The following is a 21,448-nucleotide window of genomic DNA, read 5'->3' on the forward strand; positions in this document are numbered from 1 at the left end:
GTGGATCACCTGAGGTCAGGAGTTCGAGACCAGCCTGGCCAAAATGGTGAAATCCTGTCTCTATTAAAAAATACAAAACTTAGCTGGGCATGGTGGTAGACACCTGTAATCCCAGCTACTCAGGAAGCTGAAGCAGAGAATCGCTTGGAGGTTGCAGTGAGCCAAGATCACGCTACTGCACTCCAGCCTGGGTAACAAGAGTGAAACTCTGTCTCAAAAAAAAGGAGAGCTGACATTTTAAAAATCCTTACCACTTATCCACTGTGTACATTAATCTACTGGTCAAAAGGCAGGTATGCTTTTATATACTATCTGCCCTGTGTCTTTGAAATGGGGGAAAAACCCAAAAAACAAAAAAAGCCCAAAACTCAAGGTCACAAAACTGTACCAAGACCAGAAGGATCTTTACCCTACTTAATTATATGCCAGATCCTAAAATCCTATCTTTCCAGGTGCTTTTTAAGTACATATGGCATTAAGTGCTTACGAAGCAGTGACAAAACATGTTCACTGAATAATGAAGACAACAGATGACCCTCATCATTTCCATCACTCAGATGATCAGAAACAGCTCCAAAAAATATTTCCAGGATTTGCCTAACATTAACTTTTCCAGTCTTGCGGTCATTTTTACAAAAAAAAAGTTTACAAGCGGCTTTCATAATTTTTTGGAGGGAGGAGAGGTAGAAAAATATGTCATTTCTCAAATGATTTGTTTTACCCTAACGATACCAAATGAAATAAAAATTTCAATGGATCAAATGCAAATACTGAAACAAGAACATAAAGGTGTGAAGACTACAAATAAGTCTCTTCCTCATCCCAACACGTAAAAGTTGAGTTTAACTTATTTGAATCAACCTGGAAATTTCTTAGGAGAATATCTGAGTATTAAACAGAAATGCAGACGTTGAAACTTAAGTACTAATTTGGTTTGTAACACTTTAGCATGTCATCCCATTGGATTCCAGTTTTCTTTCCTTTAAAGCTGACATCAGAACGCTCTTGGTGGATATATTTACATCACGAGATTTGCAAGCCTAAATCACTTAAAAAAAAATAGTTCCTACGTGCTAGAATTTAGGGCTTATTTCAACCAGTTCTAGACAAAAACCATAATATCAAGGAAAAATTTTCTTTCACCCAAGTGACAACTCAAAAATAAAAAGTTACAAGTTTGAAATTTAAAGTTTTAAGAGGTGATGTGCCTCTAATAACAGTTACCTGCAAACATATTACAAGCTGCAGAATGCCAAAAAAAAAAAAAAAATTCAAGATATAATGGTACCCCTGGCCAGGTGGCTCACACCTGTAATCCTAGCACTTGGGGAGGCCAAGGTGGGTGGATCACTCGAGGGCAGGAGTTCTAGACCAGCCTGACCAATATGGTGAAATCCCATCTCAACTAAAAATACAAAAATCAGACAGGTGTGGTGGCCTGCGTCTGTAGTCCCAGCTACTAGGGAGGCTGAGACAGAATTGCTCGAACCCGGGAGGCAGAGGTTGTAGTGAGATCACGCCACTGCACTCCAGCCTGGGTGACAGAGCGAGAGACTCTGTCTAAAACAAACAAACAAAAAAAAGGTATAACGGTACCGAGCTTGAAGTAAGTTCACAGAGGGACAGTATTTTCTTTATACTCATTTCTCCCCTCCCCCAAACCCAGATTGGTTACAATTAAAAACTGTACACCAAGGAATTCCTGGAGTAGAATCTTGATTTGGGGAGGAGGGAGGAAGTCAACCCTCATTACAAAATTTAGAAAAGTAACTAAGATAAACTCTGAGTATTATGAGTGAATGAATTAATCTCAATGTTGAGGGTTTTTAAAACTGTAAAAGCCCACTTGATACATTTAGAACTCTTGTAATTATTCAAAGATATTTCAAGTAGCAAAACAGACCGACATGGAGAAAGCAGTAGCACACCTGAACAGAAGTATTACAATACAGCTCCAAGACGAAGCTGCTCAAATCAGGACTCCTCAAAATACATAAAAAATTTCCCCTACGTTAGAAGTCACTGGCTAACTCCAATGTAAAATCTCCTACCACGTTACACCAAAACTAAAAAGCAAAAACTACCACATTACACAAATACTAAAGAAACACCACAAAAATCTACAGGTGATTAAGTGTCTAAAGATGATCCAAAAAATCCTTCTGAATGGCACTTTAGTAGGTGCAAAGGAATACAACGACGTGTGTATGTGTATGAATTCTGAAGGAAAAAACCCAGCTAAAAAATTCCCTGGACACTGCAGTACCTTCATAGAACACATACAGATCAAAGTTCATGCATAATCAATGTTACAAGAGAAACTCTGCAAGATTCCTACTGCTCAATTTTTGCAGGTTAACTTAAATTCATTTCACATCTTTCTTATAAAAGCAACGAATTCTAAGCATTAGCTCTGTCTTCCCATTTTCACTCTCTGAAATGAAGCCTACTTAGAAACATGCTCTCGAAGTTCTCCACAAACTCAAAGGGTACATTTAACTCCATTATGCACTCTCACTGGCAGATGGAGGGATGACGTTGAGCCTGTTCTCAGGGAGTTAAAGAGATGCTCCGTAGTAAAGGGGAACATCTTGTGGACTGTCAGATGGCCAGCCATTCTTCATCTTCATTATCCCAGCAAAGAAAAGGTCCTTACCCATCAGGATAACACCATTAAACTAACTGTAAGAGAAGAATGAAGGGATGGTGGAGGAAGTCTCCCTGAACTTCTCCTGACAAAGGGGCTAGTCCACAACTGAATGAACTAAAAAATCCGTAAAGCTTTTACACGAAAATCTTGATCTCCAAGTATGTTTAAAAGTGTAAAAAGACAAAGACACACACAAACACAAAATCTAATGCACATTTTAAACTTTTGTACAATCAGTTCATGTTTGTAGTTGATGACTGGAACTCTTTCAACTTCTAACCTTGATTTCCAGGTACGTAACTCTACAAAATTGTTTATCTTTTTTATTTCCCCTAAAATGAGAAAGTGACTGAAACTGCAAAGAACATGCCCCTGTTCTCCCAATCTAAAAATCCGGAGTTTCTGACATTTTGGTCTCACACCAAAGAACTGGGAGATGTGAAATGAACTGCGCTCCATATTGATTCTTAAAGCAAATAAGAAGAAAAAGAAAAAAAAAAGCTAAGAATGGTAGGTAAAAGAATTGTTAAATTTCACCTCTAATCTGAAATCTTCGACCTCGCACACACAAAATCAAGATTTTCTTACACCCTATTCTTCAACATAAAATATTCTGCAAAGGAGAAAAAATCTTGAAAAGAGTGGAAAGTAGAGGAAACAGAGTAAGTACAGTAAGGAGAAAGGATTCTAAATTCTTCATTTACCAAGAACAAAAGAATTGAAACTTAAATTGCATAGGAGTTCTTACACACAAATGCATTGGCATTTCCCAAATCAAACTGCACGGGAGCAACAATACAGGCCATTTCTATACAGCACCCACTTACGAGCTCTAATTCCAGAACACACACCGATATGACATAGTGTTGCAACCAATGTATTAGGAGGCAAAGAAAATGGTTGGGCCACTGGACGTCTTCGACCCGCTCATTCAAATACCTTTAAAATTAATTAAGGGGCAGGGAACTAGAGAGAGGGGAAGAAAAAAAAATGGAAGAATAAAGGCGCACCGAGTAGAAAAGATTAAGGGGAACGTGAAAGGCCGGGGCTGCCGAAACTAACCTGTGCCATCGCTGGCGGACGCCGAGAGGGCCGGAGATGAGAGTTTAGGCCGCTTGGCTGAAGGCGGCCCCGGTTCCACCACATTCTCGGCCATTTTTAATTCTTTCGGAGATACAAGCGAGGAAAACCAGAATCCTCAGGAAATCTCTTCTTCGGCCCAGGGTCCCCGCCCCGCACCCAGGGGTGGGCTGGGGGGCTCCGACGGCACCCGAGGGGATAGGGGAAGTTCCTTTTTCTCTTCGCCGGGTCTCAGTGGCTGGAGAGGGATGCGGACTCGATAGAAAAGGTAAGGGCAAGTGCGAGGGGCCGGGCCTGGGCCCAAGCCCGGAGGAGGGCACAGGAGCACAAATTCGCCGAGCGCGTCCGCTGCGGCGAATTCCCGAGAACTCGCGGCTCTAGAGGCGCAGTCCCCGGCCCGCCACGGCCGGCCCCTGCCCAGCCGAGGTCTCTCGGAGCTCCGCCGCCGCCATCAGCCTCTTCCTCCTCGGCGCTGTCCTCCTCCTTCTCATCGCCACAAGGAGGCGGGGGCGAAAAGGGGGGAGAGGAGGAGGCGACAAGAGACACTCACCTCCTCCCGGTGCCCCCTCCCGGGCCTGCGCCCCCACCCTCCGAACCCTCCTCCTGCCGCCGCGCTCCGCGCCGCCGCCGCCGCACCGGCCCCTAATGGCCGCAGAGAGCTCGCCGGAGCCGAGAGCCAGGCTGGCGCCGCCGCCTCACATCGCGCGGCGGCCGGGGGAGGCGCGGCAAGGACGCCGGGTGCGGAGCTGGCCGGACCAGAGGGCCGAGGGGGCCGGGCCGAGCAGCGCCACCCGCACGCCCGCGCCGAAGCCGAGCCCACCGAGAAGGCCCCGCTCCGGCGGCGGCGGCGCAGGCGGCCCCTCCTCGCGCTGCGCTCCCCTCCGCCTTCCTCTCCCGCGGAAAATAAATAAATACGGCCGCCGCTACGGCCCCCACCGCCGGCGGCCAGGTGCTGGGAGCGCCCGCCCCCCGGGGCTCCGCTCGGGGCCGCCCGCGGCGGCGGGCTAAGGCGCCGCGGGGCGCGGGGTTATGTAATGGTCCCCCCTAGGCGTCGACGCCGGCCCGGCTCCGGGGCCGCGGTGGGGGTGTGTGCGGACGGGAGGGGGCTGGGGGTCGCCTCAGCCCGTGCGCCCCGGGCCCCCTGCCACTGTCTCGGCCCCTGCCGCCTCTCTCCGACCCGACTCCCCTCCGCACTCTCTTGCTCCCGCAGTAAGCACTCAGCCCGGCGTCCCGCTTGCCCACTCTCGCCCGCTCCCTCTCGCCCTCTCTCCCCCCCAGCCTAGCACACAAACAAGATGGCGGCTGTTGTTTCTTCCCTCTGCCGAATCCTCCTTACAGGCTAGCAGTAGCGGCGGCGGCCGGAAATGAGCCAAGGGGGGGGTGAAAAAGGGGAGGGGCCGGGCCTCCGGGGGGAGGCGGGGCCTAGACCCGAGCAGCTCACACAATGGGGGAAGTGGAGCCGGGGGCGGGGCCTGTTCCAATCACGGGATCCGCCCTAGGCCCCAACGCGGTTAGCGCTTCCGCAAACTCCCCCGGCGTCACCCGGTGGCTCCCTTTAAAGGGGAGGATTTTAGCGGGGGGAGGATTTTAAGGGGGGAGGGGCGGGGGCGGACTCAGAATCTATTTTCAGTCGGTGGATAGTTACGAGGGAAGGTGCCTGGCTTTGGTGTCTGCGTAAGGGACCAGTGGGAACCGGGACGACGGAACCCCGGAGCTGCGCCGAGGAAGGCGCCAAGTCGCCACTCAGGTGGCCAAATGGGAGCGCCCGTAGAGCGGCCCTGCTCTTCGGCCCTTGGGCGGCGGGTCCCCCAAATCCCAGTCGAATCCACCTGGCAGGGTGTACCCGCTGCCGGCTGTTCCGGGCCAGATACCCAGTGCGTCCTCACTTCTCCATTGCCCTCCCAAAGGGAGCAGTTCACATCCAAAAAGCACGTTGATTACGAGTTGTTTTCATATTCTCTGAATTTTCCTTTTCCTTTTTATTTTTATTTATTTATCTTATAACGAGCACTATTACTCTGACCAGAAAACAAAAATCACAGCACTGGGAAGATGTTTCGGCAGCAGACTCAAATTCATTTCTTGTCCTCCACGTGTGTCCACACGCCCCTACCAGGTAGCACTCTCACCACAGGAGCATTTTTAAGTATTTTTCTAAACACGCTTGGGACCTGAAGACAGTTTTAGGGTTTGTCTTTTTTTTTGTCCGTCCCAATAGACCAAGTTAATAAAAGATCACGTCCAGCCAGTGCCTTATCTAATGTAATTATGGGAAAAAAACAAAAATGTGGTAAAGGTAATGTAAGGATGGAAAAAAGCAAAAATGTAATGGTGGTAGGAAATGCTGGAATATAAAGCCTAGTGTGTGGGACTCCACAGTTTTGCAGCTGAGGTCGGAGACGTGGTTTCAGGTTCCTACACATTACCCTGTGTTTGGCCATGGGTAAATTGGTACTGGAGGAGGTGGCAAGGGTGTAAGTGACCCTCAAAGAAACCCCCAAACCAATATCTACTGATACTGGTTAAAAGCTTTTTCTTGGGCAGGCACGGTGGCTCACGTCTGTAATCCCAGCACTTTGGGAGACCGAGGCGGGTGGATCACCTGAGGTCAGGAGTTCGAGAGCACCCTGGCCAACATGGTGAAACCCCGTTTCTACTAAAAATGCAGAAATTAGCCGGGTGTGGTGGTGCGCGCCTGTAATCCTAGCTACTTGCGAGGCTGGGGCAGGAGAATCGCTTGAACCCAGGAGGCAAAGGTTGCAGTGAGCTGAGATTGTGCCATTGCACTCCAGCCTGGGCAACAAAAGCAAAACTGTCCCAGAAATAAAAGAAAAAAAATAATTCTTTTATTTCATATCTCATGCTCCGTAGTTGGTATTTGCGAATTGTTGGATTTTCTTTGTTTTTTTGATATTGTTTCTGTTTGTTTTTTAAATGAATGTTGGGATGAATAAATAAGAACCTAATAGTGAAGATTCTAATGGAGCAACTGAAGTTGCTGACAGGGATGGATTCTGTCCTGTAATGTTCAGGCCTAGATCACCCAAACTGCAGTAGAAAAGCAGGCAAATTTAAAAGGACAGAACCTCTTTATCTTAAAGTTGTTACAGTATGAATTCTATGTGTAGGAGTAAGATCAAGATTGGCCTTCAGGGATAATTTTGTTATTTTTAATAGTTTATACCCATATTCAGACTAAGGAGTACAAAGCAAAGAATGTTGGTCGGGCACAGTGTCTCATGCCAGTAATCCCAGCGCTTTAGGAGACGGGGGTGGGAGGATCGCCTGAGCCCAGGAGTTTAAGACCAGTCTAGGAAACATAAAGAGGCACCCTTATTCCCCATCTCTACAAAAGTTAAAAAAAAAAAAATTACTTAGACGTGGTGGCGTACACAGCACCTGTAGTCCCAGCTACTCCAGATACTGAAATGGGAGAATCATTTCAGCCTGGGAAGTCAAGGCTGCAGTGCGGCGTGGTCATGCCACTGCACTACAGCCTGGGCAATAGAGAGATCCTGTCTCTTAAAATAAATAGGGCCGGGCGCGGTGGCTCAAGCCTGTAATCCCAGCACTTTGGGAGGCCGAGGCCGGCGGATGACAAGGTCAGTAGATCAAGACCATCCTTGCTAACACGGTGAAACCCCGTCTCTACTAAAGAATACAAAAAAAAAACAAACTAGCCAGGCGAGGTGGCGGGCGCCTGTATTCCCAGCTACTCGGGAGGCTGAGACAGGAGAATGGTGTAAACCTGGGAGGCAGAGCTTGCAGTGAGCTGAGATCTGGCCACTGCAGTCCAGCCTGGGCGACAGAGTGAGACTCCGTCTCAAAAATAAATAAATAAATAAATAAATAAATAAATAAATAAATAAATATTTTAAAAAACAAAGGAAAGAAATGAGAAATGTGAAGGACACCTGGAAACTTGCTCTGTCATTTCCTGGTGGGAGATTGCTTGCCCTGTTTTGTTTTGTTTTGTTTTTTTGTGAGACAGAGTCTGGCTCTGTTGCCAGGCTGGAGTGCAATGGCGCCATCTCGGCTCACTGCAACCTCCGCCTCCCTCCCGGGTTCAAGCGATTCTCCTACCTCGGCCTCCCGAGCAGCTGGGACTACAAGCGCGCACCACCACACCCAGCTAATTTTTGTATTTTTAGTAGAGATGGGGTTTCACCATTTTGGCCAGGATGGTTTCAATCTCTTGACCTCGTGATCCACCTGCCTTGGCCTCCCAAAGTGCTGGGATTACAGGCATGAGCCACTGCACTTGGCCTGTTTTTTTGTTTGTTTGTTTGTTTGTTTTGAGATGGAGCCTTGTTCTGTCACCCAGGCTGGAGTGCAGTGGCATGATCTCTACTAGCTGCAACCTCTGCCTCCCAGGTTCAAGTGATTCTTCTGCCTCCCTGGTAGCTGGGATTATGAGCATGAACCACCACACAGACCCAGCTATTTTTTTGCATTTTTAGTAGAAATGGCGTTTCACCATGCCAGGCTGGTCTCAAACTCCTCACCTCAGTTGATCCACCCACCTCAGCCTCCCAAAGTGCTGGGTTACAGGAATGAGCCACCGTGCCTGGCCCCAGCTGTTTTTTTTTCTTTTTTTTTTTTAAGTTTCTTTTTTTCCTTCTTTTGAGACATAGTCTCACTCTGTTGCCCAGGCTGGAGTGCAGTGGCATAAACTTGGCTTACTGTAGCCTCTGCTTCCCAGGTTCAAGCAATTCTCCTGCCTCAGCCTCCCTAGTATCCCTAGTAGCAGGGATTACAGACATGAGCCACTGAGCCTGGCCTTTATTCTTTTCTTTTTTCTTTGTTTTTTTTTGAGACAGAGTCTCACCCTGTCACCCAGGCTGGAATGCAATGGCGCGATCTCGGCTCACTGCAACCTCCGTCTACAGGGTTTAAGCAATTCCCCTGCCTCAGCTTCCCGAATAGCAGGGATTACAGGCATGCGCCACCATGCCCGGTTAATTTTTTGTATCTTTAGTAGAGATGGGGTTTCACCGTGTTGACTGGGCTGGTCTCAAACTCCTGACCTCATGATCCGCCCGCCTCGGCCTCCCAAAGTGCTGGGATTACAGGCATGAGCCACCGCGCCCAGCTTTTTTTTTTCTTTCTTTCTTTCTTTTTAAAGAGTTTCTGTAAACTTTAGGAAAAGATTTGTTTAGTTTTACAGAGGATCCAGGTTGAATCAAAGCAGCATTCAAATATACCTTGCCCACCTGGCCAAAAACACTTTAGGACTAGATATAAGAAGTGGATTGAAGGAAATCTGAGGAACATCCCATGAGAAAATTCAACCAAAAGAAATCAGAGGCCATGGCCCCCGGCTCTGCTGTAAATGGAGAACTCTGATGCTTGGTGCATCTCCTTGAGATGTGCTCCTCTGGCCTTTCCCCAGGACCCTGAACCTGAAATTGGCCATGTTGGAAGTGGCTGATGGCAAGAAAATAAGGATCACACAAAGGCAATCAAAGTGACTCTTAAGATGGCTTCAGAACAGCAGAATTGAGGCTGGGTATGGTGGCTCACGCCTGTAATCCCAGAATTTTGGAAGCTGAGGCGGGCAGATCACTAGAGGCCAGGAGTTCGAGACCAGCCTGGCCAACATAGCAAAACTCCATCTCTACTTAAAATGCAAAAAAGTTAGCTAGGCATGGTGGCACATGCCTGTAATCCCAGTTATTCCGGAGGCCAAGGTACAAGAATTGCTTGAACTCAGGAGGTAGAGGTTGCAGTGAACTAAGATCGTACCACTGCACTCCAGCCTGGGCAACAGAGTGAGACCCTGTTTCTAAAAAAAGAAAAGTAGATCACGCCTATAATCCCAGCACTGTGGGAGGCCAAGGCGGGTGGATCACCTGAGGTCAGAAGTTCAAGACAAGCCTGGCCAAGATGGTGAAACCCCGTCTCTACTAAAAATACAAAAATTAGCCAGGCTTGGTGGCGGGTGCCTGTAATCCTAGCTACTCGGGAGGCTGAGGCAGAGAATTGCTTGAACCCAGGAGGTGGAGGTTACAGTGAGTCGAGATCGCGCCACTGCACTCCAACCTGGGCAACAGAGTGAGACTCGGTCTCAAAAAAAAAAAAGAAAGAAAAATAGAAGAAGAAAAATATTTTATTAGCCAATATTGGCAAGGAAGTGGAGAATTTGGGCTTTCATACACTGTTAGTGGAAATAGAGTGTGGTACAAACTTTTAGGTTCATACTGAATGTTTATAGCCTTTGAAAATCTCAGAATCTAGGACACATTCTACAAGTGTACAAAGATGCGAGAATGTTCCCTGCAGCAGTGTAATAGTCCCTCCTCTCTACTTTCCCCAACAAAGGGAAACAAACTAACAGCCTGTATGTAGGCGACTGGTTAAAAAACAAACAAACAATGGATATGATTCTCCTTATATGAGGTATCTCCAGTAGCCAAATTCATAGAGATAGAAAGTAGAACAGTGGTTGCCAGGGGCTGGGGACAGAAGGGAATGGGGAGATCTATTTCATAAGTACAAAGTTTCCCTTTGAGCAGATGAGCAAGTTCTGGAGACGGATGGTGGTGTTGGCTGTACAACAGTTTCAGTGTACTTAATGCCAATGAACTGTGCACTAAAAAATGGTTAAGAGGAAACAGGTGTGGTGGCTCATGGCTATAATCCCAACACTTTAGGAGGCTGAGGCTGGAGGATCGATACTTTGAGTCTAGGAGTTTGAGACCAGCCTGAGCAACATGGTGAGACCCCCCCACCACCCCGTCTCTACAAACATTAAAAAAAGAGTTAGGCATGATGAGGCACACCTGTGGTCCCAGCTACTCAGGAGGCTGAGGTGAGAGGATCACCTGAGCCTGGGAGGTCAAGGCTGCAGTGAGCCGTGATCATGCCTCCACTATACTCCAGCATGGGTGACAGAGAGACCCTGTCTCAAAAAAAAGGGAAAAAAAGGTTAAGACCAGAAATTTTATGTATGTGTATTTCATGAGAACTTACTAACGTTTTTTAAATGGTAAAAATCATAAATTTTATGTTCTTTCTCTATGTATATGTTATATATATAACATATACAATATATATAAAACATATGTATATATTCTTTTTGACACAGAGTCTCACTCTGTTGCCCAGGCTGGAGTGCAGTGGTGCAGTCTCTGCTCACTGCAACTTCCACCTCCTGAGTTCAAGTGATTCTTATGCCTCAGCGTCCCAAGTACCTGGGACTACAGGTGTGTACCACCACACCAGCTAATTTTTGTATTTTTTTTTTTGTAGGGATGGGGTTTTACCATGTTGGCCAGGCTGGTCTCGAACTCCTGACCTCAGGTGATCCACCCTCTTTAGCCTGCCAAAGTGCTGGGATTACGGGCGTGAGCCACCACACATGGCCTACGTACCACAGATTTTATCACAGCTAGACAACAACAAAAACTATGGAACAGTCTTACAATGATGGGATACTATGCAGTCATTTGAAAATGAGTAGGCAGATATATACTACCATAGAAAGATGCTCATGTATCACTAAGGACAAAAAGAATATTGTTGAATAGCAGGTATAGAATGTCTCTATTTTCACAAATATAATGATTAATAATAACAAGTTAGACCAGGCACAGTGGCTCATGCCTGTAATCCCAGCACTTTGGGAGGCTGAGGCAGGAGGATCATGAGGTCAGGAGTTTGAGACCAGCCTGGCCAACACAGTGAAACCCTGTCTCTACTAAAATTACAAAAATTAGCCCGGCATCGTGGCACATGCCTGTAATCCCAGCTACTCAGGAGGCCGATGCAGGAGAATCGCTTGAACCCGGGAGGCAGAGGTTATGGTGACCCGAGATTGCACCACTGCACTCCAACCTGGGCAACACAGCGAGACTCTGTCTCAAAACAAAACAAAACAAAATAAAAAATAAATAAAGGGTTAGGGCCAGGCACAGTGGCTCACACCTGTAATCCCAACACTTTGGGAGGCTGAGGCAGGAGGATCACGAGGTCAGGAATCCAGACCATCCTGGCTAACACACGTGAAACCCCGTCTCTACTAAAACTACAAAAAAGCATCTAGGCGTGGTGGCACGTGCCTGTAGACCCAGCTACTCGGGAGGCTGAGGCAGGAGAATGGCGTGAACCCGGGAGCTTGCAGTGAGCTGAGACCACACCGCTGCACTCCAGCCTGGGCGATGAAGCAAGCCTCTGTCTCAATAAATAAATAAATAAATAAATAAATAAATAAATAAAGGGTTAGAAGCTGATGGAATATGCACCAAACTGTTAGCAGTACTGGGGTGAGAGAAGTGTTATGAGGCGTGTTCATTGTACACTACAAATTTTTGTGATGTTTGAAGTCAAAATCAGAAAGGATTTTTTCTAAAAAAAAATTCACGCAGCTGGGTGCAGTGGCTCAAGCCTGTAATCCCAGCACTTTGGGAGGCCGAGATGAGCGGATCACGAGGTCAGGAGATCGAGACCATCCTGGCTAACACGGTGAAACCCCATCTCTACTAAAAAAATACAAAAAAACTAGCCGGGCGAGGTGGCAGGCGCCTGTAGTCCCAGCTACTCGGGAGGCTGAGGCAGGAGAATGGCATAAACCCGGGAGGCGGAACTTGCAGTGAGCTGAGATCCGGCCACTGCACTCCAGCCTGGGTGACAGAGCAAGACTCGTCTCAAAAAAAACAAAAAAACAAAAAAAAAACTAACATTCATGCCAGGCACAGTGGATCATGCCTGTAATCCTAGCACTTTGGGAGGCTGAGGCGGGTGGATTGCTTGAGCTCAGGAGTTTGAAACCAGCCTGGGCAACACGGTGAAACCCTGTCTCTACTAAAATACAAAAAAAAAAAAAATTTAGCCGGCATGGTGCCAGCCGCCTGTAGTCCCACCTACTAAGAAGGCTGAGACAGGAGAATAGTTTGAACCTGGGAGGCGGAGGTTGCAGTGAGCTGAGATCACACCACTGAACTCCAGCCTGGGTGACAGAGCGATACTCCGTCTCAAAAAACAAAAACAAAAACACCTTCAATGGTTACTCTTTGCTGTTAGGATAAAGTTTCAATTGCAGGGTTTCATACATGCTTACCTACCTTATTTCTCTGAACTTCCCTCCCTGCAGCCAAGTGGCATTATTTCTATTCTTCTGGTGCCATGCTTTCTCTGTTATTGGGAGAGTCACAAATATACTGCTTCTGTCTGAAACACCACTGCAGTCCTTTCTTTACCCACAAATTCCTGATCACCCTTCAGGTCTCAACTAACATATTCCTTTTTCTATAAAGCCCCGCCCCCAGATCCCTCTGAGCCCTAGTTACACACTCCTCCTGTGCCCTCCCTGGCAAATACCCTGTACTTATTTTATTATTTGTTTATTTTAAATTAATTTTATTTATTTTTTGATTTTTTAATTAATTAATTAATTTTTTGAGATGGAGTCTCACTCTGTTGCCCAGGCTGGAGTGCAGTGGCGCAGTTTCAGCTCACTGCAACCTCTGACTCCTGGGTTCAAGCAATTCTTCTGCCTCAGCCTCCGAAGTAGCTGGGACCTCAGGCGCATGCCACGCCCAGCTAATTTTTTTGTATTTTTAGTAGAGATGGGGTTTTACCGTGTTAGCCATGATGGTCTCGATCTCCTGACCTCGTGATCTGCCCCCCATCAGCCTCCCAAAGTGCTGGGATGTGAGCCACTGTGCCCAGTCTTTTTTATTCTTATTTTTTGAGACAGAGTCTCGCTCTGTCACCCAGGCTGGAGTGCAGTGGTGCAATCTCGGCTCACTACAGCCTCTGCCTACCGGGTTCAAGCAATTCACCTGCCTCAGCCCCCCGAGTAGCTAGGATTACAGGGGCCTGCCACCATGCCCAGCTAATTTTTGTATTTTTAGTAGAGACGGAGTTTCACCATGTTGGCCAGTCTAGTTTTGAACTCCTGACCTCAGGTGATCCTCCCGCCTCAGCCTCCCAGAGTGCTGGGATTACAAGCATGAGCCACTGTGCCTGGCCTTCTTTTATTATTATCATTATTATTTTATTTGTTTATTTATTTATTTATTTTGAGACGGAGTCTCCCTCTGTTGTCCAGGCTGGAGTGCAGTGGTGCTATCTCGGCTCACTGCAAGCTCCGCCTCCCGGGTTCACACCATTCTCCTGCCTCAGCCTCCCGAGTAGCTGGGACTACAGGCGCCCGCCACCATGCCCAGCTAATTTTTTGTATTTTTAGTAGAGACGGGGTTTCACCATGTTAGTCGGGATGGTCTTGATCTCCTGACCTCGTGATCCGCCCACCTCGGCCTCCCAAAGAGCTGGGATTACAGGCGTGAGCCACCGTGCCCGGCCTATTACTATTATTTTAATAGACAGCTCTCAGTATGTTGTCCAGGCTGGTCTTGAACTCCTAGCCTCAAGCGATCCTCCTGCCTCAGACTCCCAAAGTGCTAGGATTATATGTGTGAGCCACCATTCCCAGCCTATCCTGTACTTTTGAATCACCTACATTGCACATCATATTATAGTTGCCTGGGTCCTTGTCAGCCTTTCCTGCACAGCAGGGAAGGTGACCATGTCATCCATCTCTCTCTCTCAGCTCCTAATTTAAGACCTGATGAAGAGGGACTCAACCCAAACTTATTGATCAGATGAATATTGATTTGTGAATCTGGTCAGAGTTAGTGGATCCTCACCTGCCCCAACCTCATCTATGCTGCTACAGCAACAAGGGCTTTCTGGCTCTGAAAAGGACATGATCTAGCTTACTTGTCCATCAGGGTGCCAGTCAACCTTTCTCTCTTCTGGAATCTCAGAGAGCTTGATTGGATTCTTTATAATTACACCAGAAAAGAGGAAGTGTTTACTCTGGGCAGTGAGCTCTAAAGGAAATGAAATGTCCTTCATGAGACCCCAAACTGAAGCAAAAGGAAGGTTGGAATGGAGGTCTTCCAACATGATATCCAGGACTCTTTCTACAGAACCCTTACTACTTTCTTTGGGCAGGAGGCAGGTCTTATGCTTCCTCAAGACCCCAGCACCTAGGACAGGAACTGGGACAGAATTCATAGCCAATGAGTGTTTATTGAATGAATAAAGAGGGAAATTCTATACATAAACATGCTCACAAACACACACTCAGATACACACAATATCTTTTCCACAAAATTTAAAAACAGAGTGGTAAACTCACAAAAACAGCCACAGAACTTGTGACTTTCCATATCATTAGGCATGACTGTGCCACCATCAGGAATGAAATGCACCAGCGGAACAAAAGGTAACCAAGGATCTTGCACTCTTTTAAAAAGAAATTATTTTTATAGAGACAGGATCTCGCTCTGTTGCCCAGACTAGAGTGCAGTGGTGCAATCATGGCTCACTGCAGCCTCCAATTCCTGGGCTGAAGTGATCCTTCCCACTCAACATCACTGTAGGCGTGCAGTGCCATGCCCAGCTAATTTTAGTGTTTTTTTTTTTTTTTTTTTTGGTTTTGTTTTTCCAGACAGTATTTCATTCTGTGGCCCAGGCTGGAGTGCAGTGACACGATGTTGGTTCATTGCAACCTGCAAGTCCCGGGCTCAGCTGATCCTCCCACCTCAGCCTCCCGAGTAGCTGGGATTACAGGTCTGTGCCACCATGCCGGCTTATTTTTCTATTTTTAGTAGAGACTTTAAACCAGAGGGAGAGTAAGTCTTTGTACTCATTAATCAAGGACATTTCACTTGCTTTAGAGCTCCATGTTGCCCAGGCTGGTCTTGAGCTCCTGGGCTCAAGCGATCTGCCCACCTCAGCCTCCCAAAGTGCCGGGGTTACAGGCAGGAGCCACTGCACCCAGCCAAATTTTTGTATTTTTTGTAGTGACAGGGTCTCGCTGTGTTACCCAGGCTGGTCTCAAACTTCTGGCCTCAAGCCATCCTCCTGCCTCAGCCTCCCAAAGTGCTGGAATTACAGGCATGAGCCCCCATGCCTGGCCAGAACTTGCACTCTTTATACCCCAACCCAACCCTTATGAAGCCTCTTCTCTGTGCCCAGCACTGTGCTGGGTACTAGGAATTCAAAGATGGGGTACACACTGTTCCTGCCCTGGTGGCACACCATCTACTTGAAGAGAAGCTCATAGAGATAAATGGTTACTGGCCAGAGTGGTGGGGCTCCCACAAGGCAAACATGGATGGATAATGCATGAGCATAAGCACCTGTCACACTGGCGCCTGAATGCTGCTCTCCATGGGTATAGCATCATGTGCCCAGGCAGGAGAGGACACTGAAAAGGTGGGCCCCGCCAGACCGCAAAGGGCCATGGGTACCACGCTGGGAAGTTTGGGCTGACACCTAGGTCCTGCTTTTCATTTGGAATATGTGGTTTTTTTTTTTTTTTTTTTTTTTAGACAGAGTCTCACTCTGTCACCCAGACTGGAGTGCAGTGGCGCAATCTCAGTTCACTGCTACCTTTGCCTCCTGGGTTCAAGTGATTCTCCTGCCTCAGCCTCCTGAGCAGCTAGGACTACAGGCGTGCACCACCATGCCCAGCTAATTTTTTGTGTCTTTAGTAGAGACAGGGTTTCGCCACGTTGGCCAGGCTGGTCTTGAACTCCTGACCTCAGGTGATCCACCCGCCTTGGCCTCCCAAAGTGCTGGGATTACAAGTGCGAGCCACCATGCCCGGTCGTAGAATATGTGGTCATCTTATCTATCAATGAGCACATCTGTACAATAATTCAGTGGAATATTAAAATATGTTAACAGTGTTGGAAACAAAAGCCCGATTGACTTCACAACTAGAAAAAATACCTAAATTTTTGTCATATATATATATATATATTTTTTTTTTTTTTTTTTTGAGACATGGTTTCACTCTTGTTGCCCAGGCTGGAGTGCAGTGGCGTGATCTTGGCTCACCACAACCTCTGCCTCCCGGGTTCAAGCGATTCTCCTGCCTCAGCCTCCTGAGTAGCTGGGATTACAGGCATGTGCCACGATGCCCAGCTAATTTTTTTGTATTTTTGGTAGAGACGGGGTTTCTCCATGTTGGTCAGGCTGGTCTCAAACTCCCAACCTCAGGTGATCTGCCTGCCTCTGCCTCCCAAAGTGTGGGGATTACAGGCATGAGCCACCGCGCCCGGCCTGGTCCTTTATATTCTAAAAGGATTCTCCAAATGATGGCAAAAGAAACTGATATGCAAATAAGATTTTTTGATGCCTTGTACCCCCTAAGCTGATGCCATGTGTTGTAACTATAGCCACAATGTGTGGACCTATCAGACTGTGACTCTACCTAAAGGATCTCAAAATAGCTCTGCTCTGCTCTCTGCAGCAGGCAAGCGTCTGCTCTATTCGGCAGTAGCTCTTTCTTTACTATTGTTGCTATGTGACAAACTATTGGCTCTCAGTGTTAATCCAAGCCTGCCAGAGAAGGAGGGTGGGCAGGCGGCTTTGGGAGAAGCATCTTTTCTAGAATGTAACAAACAGGTCCTGAGCATGTCTTAGGTAACTGGCCCTGAAGATACAAATATCTGATTCAGTTAAATGAATATGAATTAACTCCTATGTGGCAAGCACTGTGTCAGGCAGCAGGGATACAAGAATAAATGGGCTGGGCACGGTGGCTCACGCCTGTAATCCCAGCATTTGGAAGGTCGAGGCAGGTGGATCACGTGGTCAGGAGATCGAGACCATCCTGGCTAACATGGTGAAACCCCGTCTCTACTAAAAATACAAAAAATTAGCCAGGCAGGCCGCGCGTGGTGGCTTACGCCTGTAATTCCAGCACTTTGGGAGGCCAAGGCAGGCAGATCACGAGGTCAGGAGATCGAGACCATCCTGGCTAACACGGTGAAACCCAGTCTCTATAAAAATACAAAAAAATTTAGCCAGGTGTGGTGGTGGGCACCTGTAGTCCCAGCTACTCTGGAGGCTGAGGCAGGAGAATGGCATGAACCTGGGAGGCGGAGCTTGCAGTGAGCTGAGATCGCACCACTGCGCTCCAGCCTGGGCGGCAGGGCGAGACTCCATCTCAAAACCAGGCACTTGTAGTCCCAGCTACTCGGGAGGCTGAGGCAGGAGAATGGCATGAACCCGGGAGGCGGAGCTTGCAGTGAGCTGGGATAGCGCCACTGCACTCCAACCTGGGCGACAGAGCGAGGCTCCGTCTCAAAAAAAAAAAAAAAAAGAATAAATGAAACTCACCTGGTTTCTGTCTTCAGTTGTTCACTACCTAGTAGGAGAGACAGACTCATAAATAGGAAACAGCAAGCTCATGTGGGAGATGCAATGATAGAGGCTTGGGTGCTGTATAGACATTCAGAGAGTGCTTCAGATGAGTTCAACAGTGGGCATGGTGATGTGCCCGTGGGATGCCCACATGGAGATCATGCATGGACAACTGGACAAACAAGTCCACAGGAAAACCAGACTCAGTCCATGTTCTTGAGGGTCTTACTATCTAGTGAAACAGAAATGTAAACACAATGACACAATAGATCTATGACAGTATTTTTTTTTTTTTCAGACGGAGTATTGCTCTGTCACCAGGCTGGAGTGCAGTGGCACAATCTGGCTCACTGCAACCTCTGCCTCCTGGGTTCAAGCGATTCTCCCGCCTCAGCTTCCCAAGTAGCTGGGATTACAGGCATGCGCCACCACACCCAGATAATTTTTGTGTTTTTAGTAGAGACGAGGTTTCACCATGTTGGCCAGGATGGTTTTGATCTCCTAACCTCGTGATCCGCCTGCCTTGGCCTCCCAAAGTGCTGGGATTACAGGCATGAGCCACCGTACCTGGCCCAATGACAGAACTTTGTAGTGGAAGTTAACACAGAGGTTCACACAAAGGTGATGATATAACTACCACAGCCTGGAAATGTTGACGTTCATCTAGGAGACAACCTAGGAGCTGATTTTTTTTTTTTTTTTTTTTTTTTTTTTTTTTTTTGAGACAGAGTCTTGCTTTGTTGCCCAGGCTAGAGTGCAGTGGCTTGACCTCGGCTCACTGCAACCAACCTCCGCCTCCTAGGTTCAAGCGATTCTCCTGCCTCAGCATCCTGAGTAACTGGGATTATAGGTAACTGCCACCATGCCCAGCTAATTTTTGTACTTTTAAATAGAGATGGGGTTTCACCAGGTTAGCCAGGCTGGTCTTGAACTCCTGATCTCAAGTGATCTGCCTGCCTCAGCCTCCCAAAGTGCTGGGATTACAAGCGTGAGCCACCGCAGCTGGCAGGAGTTGAGTCTTTTTTTTTTTTTTTGAGACGGAGTTTCACTCTGTCACCCAGGCTGGAGTGTGGTGGCTGGATCTCGGCTCACTGCCAGTTCCGCCTCCCAGGTTCATGCAATTCTCCTGCCTCAGCCTCCCGAGTAGCTGGGACTACAGGCGCCCACCACCATGCCCGGCTAATTTTTTGTATTTTTAGTAGAGACGGGGTTTCACCATGTTAGCCAGGATGGTCTCGATCTCCTGACCTCGTGATCCGCCTGCCTCGGCCTCCCAAAGTGCTGAGATTACAGGCGTGAGCCACCATACCCCGCCAGGAGTTGAGTTTTGAATGATTCCGAATGGTTTTCCTGGGCAAAAGGAAGAAGCCTGTGTGAAATAATTGGACAACTGCTTGGCTCTGCAGTCCAGGCACAAATAAGGCGGACATGGCCAGGGCCGGCACAGCAAATCTATAAAGCCCAGCACCCAAACGATGGGCATGGTGATGTGGCTTTTACTAGAGAGGGGAATATATGGCACTGCCTGGTGATGGAAGATGTATGGGGGTATCCAGGTTGCTAGAGGCATACAAGACAGCACGCCTTGGCCAAGCATGGTGGCTCCTGCCTGTAGTCCCAGCACTTTGGGAGGCCAAGGTAGGAGGATCATTTGAACCAGTGGTTTGAGACCAGCCTGGGCAACACAGCAGGACTTCATCTCTACAAAATAATAGAAAATTAGCCAGGCTTGGTGGCGCATGCACACCTGTAGTCCCAGCTACTCGGGAGACTAAGGAGGGAAGATCACTAGAGCCCAGGAGTTCAAGGCTGCAGTGAGCTGTGATTGTGCCGCTGCACTATAGCCTAGATGACATGGTGAGACCTCTGTCTCATAAAAAGAAAGAAAAAAAAAAAAGACAGCAAGCCTTCACCATTCCATGCTCCTCCAACCTGACAAACATCATATTCCATATGGACTGCCAAGACCACAGGGCTTCAGGTGCATCTCCGTGAGACACAAGAGGAATGCCTGCCTTGTCTTCCTCCTTGCAGTCTCACTGCAGGTTCATCTTTTGTACTACTTTGATTCATCTTTGCATAAATAAAAATAAATGCAATTTCAAATCAAATCCAAATTAGTACCTCGGTTTAAATTCTTGAACTTCAGTTAAATTCTGTGCTTTGACCTAGCTCAGCTTTCTGGGTAAGAGAAACAGACTCTTGGCCGGGCGTGGTGGCTCAAGCCTGTAATCCCAGCACTTTGGGAGGCCGAGATGGGCGGATCACGAGGTCAGGAGATCGAGACCATCCTGGCTAACACGGTGAAACCTCGTCTCTACTAAAAAAAAATACAAAAAAACTAGCCGGGCGAGGTGGCGGGCGCCTGTAGTCCCAGCTACTCGGGAGGCTGAGGCAGGAGAATGGCGTGAACCCGGGAGGCGGAGCTTGCAGTGAGCTGAGATCCGGCCACTGCACTCCAGCCTGGGTGACAGAGTGAGACTCTGTCTCAAAAAAAAAAAAAAAAAAAAAGAGAAACAGACTCTTGATAGGGCTGATGAAATCACTCTTGCTGCTGCCAAACGTGTAGAAAAACCAGTAGGGAGATTCATTAAGTGATTTATTTATTTATCAGAAATGTATTGAGGCCAAGTATGGTGGCTCACACCTGTAAAGCCAGCACTTTGGGAGGCTGAGGCAGGAGGATTGCGTGAGCCTCGGAGTTTGACCAGCCTGGGCAACATAGTGAGACCCTATCTCCACTAAAAATAAAAATAATTAGCCAAGCGTGGTTGTGCTTGTAGTCCCAGCTACTCAGGAGGCTGAGGTGGGAGGATTACTTGAGCCCCGGAGACTGAGATTGCAATGAGCCATGATTGCACCACTGCACTCCAGACTGGACAACAGAGTGAGACTTTGTCTCAAAAACAAACAAAAAAATTATTGAAGTGGCACCTTATGTGGCAAACAAAGGGTGAGTTTATTTAATCTATAGAGGTCTTGTAAATGGATAAGAAAAAAAAAAGGGGGGAAAAAATAGGCAACACCTCCCAAAACAATAAGCAGTTGTAGCTGACTAACCCTCAGGAGAGTGCTAATAATTCCCACCTCCTAGTGTCCACATCCTTGTGTGATCCCCTCACTTTGCTTGTGGGCAGAATCTATGACCCACTTCTAATAAATATGGCAAAGGTGGTGGGCTGTCACTTCCAGATTATATCATGTTATATAAGACTCTATATTAGCAGATTGAATCAGTAGATTTCCTTGCTGGCTTGACGAAATAACCCACATGTTACGGAAGCCCACTTGGCAAGGGACTCTGGGTAGCCTCTAGAATCTGCCAGAGGCCTCCTGCCAACAATAAAAAGCCAGGGCCCTCAGCCACATAGCCACAAGGAAATGAATTCTGCCAACAATCTGCACGAGCTTGCAAGCAGATTCTTCCCCACTGGAGCCTCCAGATGACAATGTAGCCCAGTCCATATCTTGATTGCAGCCCTGGAAGACCCTGGGCAGAGGACCTGGCTAACTTATGCCTGGACTGCCGACCCACAGAAATTGTGAGACAAG

General features: G+C 47.6%; 1 protein-coding gene across 2 annotated transcripts in view; it reads right to left on the reverse strand.

Annotated features, from left to right (window-relative positions):
* Positions 1–5,066, reverse strand: part of EP300 (E1A binding protein p300) — a 91,669-nt gene extending 86,603 nt beyond the window's left edge. For both annotated transcript variants that reach the window (XM_038007378.2, XM_007975891.3), the window contains exon 1: positions 3,713–5,066. In XM_038007378.2, the coding sequence (XP_037863306.1) occupies positions 3,713–3,806 (94 nt within the window). In that variant the 5' untranslated portion in view covers positions 3,807–5,066. The remainder of the gene's footprint in view (positions 1–3,712) is intronic.
* Positions 5,067–21,448: the final 16,382 nt, after the last annotated feature.

This window comes from Chlorocebus sabaeus, chromosome 19 (genome assembly GCF_047675955.1).
Source record: "Chlorocebus sabaeus isolate Y175 chromosome 19, mChlSab1.0.hap1, whole genome shotgun sequence".
Taxonomy (NCBI): domain Eukaryota; kingdom Metazoa; phylum Chordata; class Mammalia; order Primates; family Cercopithecidae; genus Chlorocebus; species Chlorocebus sabaeus.